The sequence below is a fragment of the Bos mutus genome, chromosome 19 (genome assembly GCF_027580195.1).
Source record: "Bos mutus isolate GX-2022 chromosome 19, NWIPB_WYAK_1.1, whole genome shotgun sequence".
NCBI classification, from domain to species: Eukaryota; Metazoa; Chordata; class Mammalia; order Artiodactyla; family Bovidae; genus Bos; species Bos mutus.
This window is the reverse complement of record NC_091635.1, coordinates 27,748,825-27,758,183: the sequence shown is the minus strand read 5'-3', so window position 1 is coordinate 27,758,183 and position 9,359 is coordinate 27,748,825. Positions and strand designations below refer to the sequence as shown.

At 38.8% G+C, this 9,359-nt stretch overlaps 1 protein-coding gene across 1 annotated transcript; it reads left to right on the top strand.

The window, feature by feature from the left end:
* The first annotated feature begins 699 nt into the window (after positions 1–699).
* On the top strand, positions 700–6,134 carry KRT27 (keratin 27). Its single transcript, XM_005899596.3, has 8 exons — positions 700–1,143; positions 1,638–1,720; positions 2,507–2,663; positions 2,916–3,077; positions 3,161–3,286; positions 4,963–5,180; positions 5,368–5,417; positions 5,963–6,134. The coding sequence occupies exons 1-8, from the start codon at positions 700–702 to the stop codon at positions 6,103–6,105; spliced, it is 1,383 nt and encodes a 460-aa protein (XP_005899658.2). The 3' UTR covers positions 6,106–6,134.
* Positions 6,135–9,359: the final 3,225 nt, after the last annotated feature.

Here is a 9,359-nt window from a genome sequence, read left to right as displayed (position 1 = left end):
ACTGCCCTAAAAATGCCAATACTGTTATTTAACCTGGTTAGAAAAGAGCTTAGACAGAAAACCAATAAAGATGTAACTCAGGAGGGATAAGAATCAAGAGAAGACTATCTGTCTTCAAAGAAAAGCCCATTTAATTCCTTAATTTTCATTTTGTACCTGGCCTTCTTCCTCTGGTACCATGAACCCACTGGTTCTTGAAATTATTTTTGATCTATCCAAAAGGATCATGATTATCTATAGAAAACCATGACTATGATGGCTCACTTACTAGAGAAAAAGCAAAGTTATTGCTTTGAGCAAGGGAAAAAGAAACTTGTGTGTCACACTATTTTATTCTTATAGGAACTTTATAGTCCTAAGGCCTGGAAGACAGGAAGGATTACTCATGCTAAATTTGAAATGCATCCCTATAATAATCTTGATAATACTCCTCCCTTTCTCATTTTGGAGATAACAAATAACCCCAAGGCAACTATCCACCTACAGAAATGGACACATTAGGGTAAAGGCATTCATTTAAGAAAAAAATACCTAATTATGAATACTTCAGATGAGCTGACAAACAGCTTTTTGCTATGGGTAGCAGAGTTCACCAAGAAACACCCTGATAATGTGTATATAAAGGTACACGAAACTGTTTCAGTAGGACATTTGCCATCAGAGCTTACCTCCAGGAACAAGCAGGGCAGTCTAGACACCATGAGCGTGTGCTTTTCTTCTGCATCCAGACGCCTTGGCTCCTGCGGAGGAGCTGGCTCTGTGCGGCTCTCCGGTGGGGGAGCCAGCTTTGGGGTCGGCAGCACAGGCAGTGTGCCAGGCTTTGGAAGCGGCTTCACCTGCGCCTTTGGAGGCAGCTCCTCTGCGGGAAGCTACAGCGGGGGGCTGGGCGGAGGAAGTGCTTCCTGCACGGCCTTCACTGGAAATGAACATGGCCTCCTCTCTGGCAATGAGAAGGTGACCATGCAGAACCTCAACGACCGCCTGGCCTCCTACCTGGACAACGTGCGTGCCCTGGAGGAGGCCAACGCCGACTTGGAGCTGAAGATCAAGGGCTGGTATGAGAAATTTGGGCCTGGTTCCTGCCGTGGTCTTGATCATGATTATAGCAGATACTTCACCGTGATTGACGACCTTAGGAATCAGGTAAGAAACACAGTGCCATGAGGTTTAGTACCTGTAAGGGTAATTAGCCACACAGGCACAGATGCCTAAGTGATCACAGCAAGGCTTTGCTCTCAGCTGCTAATTTTTCGTAGTTTATTAATATTAAAACTAATATTTAATATTAATATTAAAATTATTATATTAAAATTCTGGTCTTCAAACTTGGCTTACTCATCATCTGGTATGTGGTATACATGTTTATGCTTTCAGAAATACTAAAATATCAAAAACTGCCCAATGTCTCCAGTTATATATTTACATAGAAAGTTTTCCATAGAAAGTTTTTTTCTTTTTTAATGGGTAAGATAGAGAGTAAAAGAGGCTATACTTAAATTTTCCATTTTCAAGAATCATCTTCTTATTAGAGACAGGATGCCAAAAACATTGCTATAATTTTATAGTTGACTTTATTTCAAGGAAATCTGAATTTTTAAAAATATTTCCTCATTCTTAACTAATTCTCCATTGATCAGATAATTTCTGCAACAACAAGCAATGCCAATATTGTCCTGCAAAATGACAATGCAAGGCTCACAGCTGATGACTTCAGACTAAAGTAAGTGGGGCTGAAAAGAAACCAAAACAGTTGCCTAAGCCTTTCCCTCTTTTATTTAGGCTATTTGAGGTCACCTCCATTCTTTGAGTTTATTTGTTTTAAACCAAATGCGTGTTCGAATGACTCACTGAATTATATATTTTATTGGGGGACTGACACAAATGAATGTCAAAGTCATACAAAAAGGAATTTTGAGTTTTCTCATTCTCTTGTGTCAAAGAAATTTATTTATTTTTATGATTATGAATAATCTACCTGAAGTTTGGAGTATATTTTAACAGTTGGACTCAAAAGCTTAGTTTGAAGGGTGTTTTGTTTTGTTTTATACAGTTTCTGCTTTAACCTTTTTAAATATCCTTTCTACTTTGAGTTTATTCTATTTTATTTTATTTGCCATGCCTTGTGGCATGTAAGATAATTAGTTCCTCCACCAGAGATGGGACCCTCTGCAGTGCAAGTGCGGAGTCTTAACCAGGAGACCAGCAGGGAAGTCCCTTAGCTTGAGTTTTATGATGACCTAAAAGGTGATGATGGGGCTTCCCTGGTGGCTCAGAGGGTAAAGAATCTGCCTGCAGTGCAGGAAACCCCAGGTTCAATCCCTGGATTGGGAAGATCCCCTGAAGAAGGGAATGGCTACCTACTCTAGTATTCTTGCCTGGAGAATTCCACGGACAGAGGAGCCTGGAGGGTTACAGTCCACAGGGTGGCAAATAGTGGGACACAACTGAGCGACTTAACACAAAAGGTGATGACTGATGTGATGACGCTTTCAAATATTTTTCTAAGGTTTGAAAATGAACAGGCCCTCCATCAGAGCGTGGACGCGGATGTCAGCAGTTTGCGCAGGGTCCTGGACGAACTGACTCTGTGCAGAACGGACTTAGAGATTCAGCTGGAGACACTCAGTGAGGAGCTGGCTTACCTCAAGAAGAACCACGAGGAGGTAGGTGGTCTCTCCCCCCTGATATTACAGCCTGCCTTCCTCCCAATGTTTAAAAATACATTTCAGATGACAAATATAATATCTTGAATTCAAGAAAGAATTTGTTGATTTCTCCATATGGCTTAGATGGTCTGAAATGTTTCTGTTCATCTCCCTCCAAAGAAACCCTAACAGAAGTTTCTAACTATATATATGGATCGTGTCTGTCTGGCTCCTTCAGAAATATTCCGATCCCAACATGGTTTCTTTTAGGAGATGAAGGCTCTGCAGTGCGCGGCCGGAGGCAATGTGAACGTGGAAATGAATGCGGCGCCCGGCGTGGACCTCACGGTTCTGCTGAACAACATGCGGGCTGAGTACGAAGCCCTGGCGGAGCAGAACCGCAGGGACGCGGAGGCCTGGTTCAACGAAAAGGTAAAAAGCAAGCTAGGGATGCGCTGACTTGGCACCCGGTGCTGATCCAAGCATCGCTCTTAACAAGGCTCATAACGTTTCAGAGCGCTTCGCTGCAGCAGCAGATTTCTGATGATGCTGGCGCCACCACTTCAGCTCGGAATGAACTGACTGAGATGAAACGTAATCTTCAAACCCTGGAGATTGAACTTCAGTCTCTTTTAGCAACAGTAAGTAAAAATGACACCAAAGAGTTGCTTTAGAAGTTGAGGGGGAAAAAATCAGAGTTTTTCTGCCACCTGTTATTATTAATTTTCATTTTTATCCAGTCATTACTCTGCCTGAAGTAAGATACATTTGCATTTTTCACAGTGGAATATCTTTGGCCTGAAAATTATACCAAGATGCTAATAATTGTGAAATGTTAGAATTTAAAAATACAATGATTTTTTAGGTACTCAAAAAGAAACAGGGGCTAAGTAAGACTCTGCACTCCCAATGCAGGGAGCCCAGGTTCCATCCCTGGTCAAGGGACTAGATCCCACATGCTGCACCTAAAGATCCCACATGTTACAACTAAGACTTGGCATAGCCAAATAAATAAATAACAAAAAAAGAAGAAAACAGTTTTTACCCTGAGTCTTCTCTCCCACGTCAAAAAATCAAAAATCACTGTTCAGGGAATGCAAAAACACACTTGCACCCATCCTAGTTTCTTTATCTAGCATTCCTTTGGGCCACTTAATTTTAATTGGAATACTCACAGGTTCCCTTTTAAGTGACATAAACAAGCAAAGTAGAGGCATGAAGGCTGCCCATAAAGCTCAACATGCATGACAATAATATTAATAATAACCGTTTTCATTAAGTGTTGCCCAGCACTTTCACCTACATGAGTCCACAATAACCCTGGGGCTTGGGCAGACCAGACTTTATATTTCATGTTATTATTTCCAAGAGAAGAATCTGAGGTTCAAAGAAGTTAAGCAATTTTCCAAGAGTCCCACAGTCAGATACAAAGGTACCAGAACTTCTCTCCAAATTTTCTAACTCCCAAGTCTATAGTTTTTCTACTATGGCTAGTAAACTTCCAGAAGAGGCTATAAACATATGTAAAATTCTTGCAGGTACAAGAACAAGACACGCTCATTGTCATCCCATGTAAAATTACAGCAAGCACCTATAAAGCCAATGAATCAAACTATTTAAAGCCTAGGAAGACCACTCTTTTCTTGAGATCATTTACTTCCAGAAAATTTATGCAGAGATTACTTTTTTAAAGTTTTTTAAAAATATATTTTTAGCTGCCTTCAGTCTGCATTGCTACACATGGGCTTTCTCTATTCATGGCGAGCAGGGACCACTTTCTGGCTGCAGTGTGTAGGCTCCTCATTACAGCGGTTTCTCTTGTTGCAGAGCATGGGCTCCAGAGTGCAGGCTCTGTAGTTGTGGCACATCCTCTGCACTGTCAGGCAGATTCTTAACCACTGCACCACCAGGGAAATCCCAGGATTACTTATTTAATGTAAGAGCTATAATCCTCATGACACAAAGCTGCCACATGATTAGAAATGAGTTCGCAAAGTGTAGGGGGACTTTAATTCCTGGAAACAGTGGCAAACTGTACCAAAGCACAGGGTAAGTGAGAGGGGACAGATCTTTAGACTGTGTCCTAGGAGAAAACAATTTTTCTAACACTCTTGCGGATATGAATAGCATTTACCACCAACTGTACTATTCTCCAATAGATTAAAAATAGTATGACATCTAATAAGGGCAACAATTAGTATTAAACAAGAGGAATACGGTTATTATATAAGGATAACTCTCTCAATATCTCTTAAGTGCTTTGCCATATCCTAAAACAGTGACATCAGCTACTAAATTATGTCTCACTGATCCTCAGAAACACTCCCTGGAGTGCTCCTTGACGGAGACGGAGGGCAACTACTGTGCACAGCTGGCCCAGATCCAGGCTCAGATCGGAGCCCTGGAGGAACAGCTGCACCAGGTCAGGACGGAGACCGAGGGCCAGAAACTGGAATACGAACAGCTCCTGGACATCAAGGTCCACCTAGAAAAAGAAATCGAGACCTACTGCCGCCTGATAGATGGAGAGGATGGGTAAGTACTATTTACACTGAAAAAACTATTTTAAGGTTATTAAAGACTTCTTTGAAATCCAAAGTATCTATGATCTAGGTCATGTGTACATAAACTCTTAGTGTTAAGAGTTCAGTTATCTCCCATCTTAAATCAGTTTCTTGCAAAACAGTGTCAAATATTTAATACATACTTTATATTTTTACAGCTCTTGCGCTAAATCAAAAGGCTATGGTGGGCCAGGACATCAGATAAAAGGTAAACAAAAGCTGGGCTGAACATTCAACATTTGTATATGTTTCAAGGAATGAGTTATTTCCCCTTTATGAATTTGATAAATTCTAACAATTCATATCGCATTTTACTTTTTTCCTTTTTAAAAGTGAAGTATAGTTGACTTCCAATGTTGTATTAAGTTCTGCTGTACAGCAAAGTGATTCAATTATATATATATACATATTCTTTTTTAATATTCTTTTCCACTATGGTTTATCATAGATTATTGAATATAATTCTCCATGCTATACAGTAGGAACTTGTTTATCCATTCTGCATATAAAAGTTTACATATGCCAAGCCCAGCCTCCCAATCCACCCATCCAAACCCCTCCCCCTAGGTGACCACCAGTCTGTTCTCTGTATCCCTGATTCTGTTTCTATTTCACAGAGAGGTTCATTTGTATCATCTTTTAGATTCCACACATAAGTGATATCATATGCATTGTCCTTGTTATTTTGACTTACTTCTTAGTATGATAATCTCTGGTTGTATCCATATTACTGCAGTATATATGTCATTTTAGATCCATCTAAAGCCACCGTGGTTAAAACAATTGTTGAAGAAATAGATCCTCGTGGCAAAGTTCTGTCCTCTAGAGTTCACAGTGTGGAAGAGAAGTCCACCAAAGTCAACAACATGAAGAGTGAACAGAGGGTGCTTTCCTGAGCCCAAAAGGATGCCCCTAAATCAAAATATCAAATCAAAGCTAGGTTCCTAAATAAGAGCCCTCACTTCTCTGCTTTTCTTCCAATGAACTTTTAAAAACATTTATTTTTAGAGTAGTAACATTTCTTTGACTTTCTCTGTGGTGGTGTTTCAATAAAAGTTCTTCCTGTTGCAAGTCATCTTCACTGGTTCTGGTCAGTCTTTGCATTTTAAATATACCCCCCCCAACAGAAACTGAATTTGTTTTTAATTTCTTCTCTTTAAGGCAATGGTCTTCACAAGTTAGGTGTTAAGTTTAATAAGCAAAAAACTAGTTGGTGTCTTTTTCACATCTTTGTCAAATTTTAAACCTTCCTTCCTTCAGTAAATACTTGTTGAGCATAACCAACAGTAAGAGTAAAACAGTTAATAAAATCCAATCACTGAGTGCAACATGCTCATAGAAGTAGAAATATAAGGAATTGAACAATCAGAAATAAATGACGTAAAGACTAGAATGACATTAGAAAAGGTCAACAAAACTGAGTTGGTTTTTTTGAAAAGATAAAATTGACAAATCTTTAACTAGACTAACCAAGAAAAAAAGAGAGGACTCAAATAAATAAAAGTATCAGTGAAAAAGGAGACATTACCACAGATGCCTGAAATACAAAGGCTCATAAGAAAACACTAGAGGGACTTCCCTGGTGGTCCAGTGGCTAATACTTCGTGCTTCCAATGCAGAAGGCCTAGGTTCTATCCCTGCTCAAGGATCCCACATGCTTCAACTAAGAGTTTCCATGCTGCAACTAAGACCCAGTGCAGACAAATAAAATAAATATAAAAAAAGAAAATACTAGAATATTTATATACCAACAAAATGGATCATTTACAAGAAAGAAATTGTTCAGTTCAGTTCAGTTCAGTCGCTCAGTCGTGTCTGACTCTTTGTGACCCCATGAATCGCAGCACGAAACATACAATTTACCTAGACTGAATCAAGAAGAAATATAAAATTTGAACAGACCAATAATGAATAAAGAGATTGAATTGGTAATCATAACTTCTCAGCAAAGAAAAGCCCATGACCAGGTGGTTTCCTGGTGAATTCTACCACTTAAAGAAGAATCAATGCCTATCTTTCTTAAACTCTTCCAAAAAATTAAATAAGAGAGAAATTTTATAAACTCATTTTACAAAGCCAGCATTACCCTGATACCAAAGACAAAAACACTACAAGATAATAAAATTATAGATCAATATCTCTGATGAACATAGGTGCAAAAGTCTTCAACAAAATATTAGCAAACAAATTCAAGAGTGTATTAAGAAGGTCATAGACCAAGATCAAGTGAGATTTATCCCTGGGATGCAAGATGGTTCAATACATGCAAATCAATAAATATGACACATCACATTAACAGAAAGAAGGATAAAAATCATATGATCATCTCAATAGAGGCCGAAAAAGCATATGACAAAACTCAAACACTTTCAGGTTAAAAATACTCAAAAAATTTGGTATAGAAGGATGTATTCCATCACAGCAAAGGCTATACATGACAGTCCCACAGCTAACATCAAACTCAATGGTGAAGAGCTTAAAGCTTTTCCTCTAAGATCAGGAACAAAAATCTTTTCTTCTAAGATCATGTCTACTCTTGCCACTTCTATTCAATACAGTACTGGAAGTCCTAGCCAGAGCAATTAGGTATGAAAAAGAAATAAAAGGCATCCAAATCCAAAAGGAAGAAGCAAAATTGTCTCAGCTTGCAGATGACATAATCTTAAATATAGAAAACCCTAAAAACTTCCTCAAAAACCTATTAGAACTAATGAATTCAGCAAAGTTGCAGGATACAACTCAACGTTTTTAAAAAATCAGCTATAGTTTTATGTACAAACAAATTATCCAAAAAAAATAAACAATCTTATTTACAATAGCATAAAAAAGAATAAAATATCTAGCAATAAATTTAATCAAAGAGCTAAAATATTTGTACACTGAAAACTATAAAATATTGATGAAAGTAATTATAGCAGAGGCAAATAAATGAAGAGACATTCAAGTTCACAGACTGGAAGAATTAATATTATTAAAATGTTTCTACTACCAACATGCTCTACAAATTCAAACAATCCCTATCAAAATCCCAACTGTATTTTTTTACAGAAATAGGAAAAAAATGCTAAAATTCATAGAGAAACACAAAAGACTCTTGATAACCAAAACAATTTTGGGAAAGAACAAAGCTGAAGGTATCACACTTCCTAATTTCAAAATATATTACAAAGTTACTATAATTAAAACACTAGGGTAGATATATAAGTAGCCAATAAACACATGAAAGGAGACTCAACTTTACTAACCATTCAGTTAGGTTCAGTTCAGTCGCTCAGTCGTGTCCCACTCTTTGCAACCCCATGAATCACAGCACGCCAGGCCTCCCTGTCCATCACCAACTCCCTGAGTTCACTCAGACTCACGCCCATTGAGTCAGTGATACCATCCAGCCATCTCATCCTCTGGCGTACCCTTCTCCTCCTGCCCCCAACCCCTCCCAGCGTCAGAGTCTTCTCCAATGAGTCAACTCTTCGCATGAGGTGGCCAAAGTACTGGAGTTTCAGCTTTAGCATCAATCCTTCCAGAGAAATCCCAGAACTGATCTCCTTCAGAATGGACTGGTTGGATCTCCTTGCAATCCAAGGGACTCTCAAGAGTCTTCTCCAACACCACAGTTCAAAAGCATCAATTCTTTGGCGCTCAGCCTTCTTCACAGTCCAACTCTCGCATCCATACATGACCACAGGAAAAACCACAGCCTTGACTAGATGGACCTTTGTTGGCAAAGTAATGTCTCTGCTTTTGAATATGCTATCTAGGTTGGTCATAACTTTCCTTCCAAGGAGTAAGCGTCTTTTAATTTCATGGCTGCAATCACCATCTGCAGTGATTTTGAAGCCCAAAAAAATAAAGTCTGACACTGTTTCCACTGTTTCTCCATCTATTTCCCATGAAGTGATGGGACCGGATGCCATGATCTTCGTTTTCTGAATGTTGAGCTTTAAGCCAACTTTTTCACTCTCCACTTTCACTTTCATCAAGAGGCTTTTTAGTTTCTCTTCACTTTCTTCCATAAGGGTGGTGTCATCTGCATATCTGAGGTTATTGATATTTCTCCCAGCAATCTTGATTCCAGCTTGTGTTTCTTCCAGTCCAGCGTTTCTCATGATGTACTCTGCATATAAGTTAAACATTAGGGAATGCAAATCAA

What these genes read in the sequence shown, in the direction of transcription:
- KRT27 (XM_005899596.3), top strand. Translation starts at nt 700, where the DNA reads ATGAGCGTGTGCTTTTCTTCTGCATCCAGACGCCTTGGCTCCTGCGGA. An exon ending in TTCAGTCTCTTTTAGCAACA is followed by an intron (nt 3,287 to 4,962) that starts GTAAGTAAAAAT and finishes ACTGATCCTCAG; the next exon opens with AAACACTCCCTGGAGTGCTC. An exon ending in CTGATAGATGGAGAGGATGG is followed by an intron (nt 5,181 to 5,367) that starts GTAAGTACTATT and finishes ATATTTTTACAG; the next exon opens with CTCTTGCGCTAAATCAAAAG.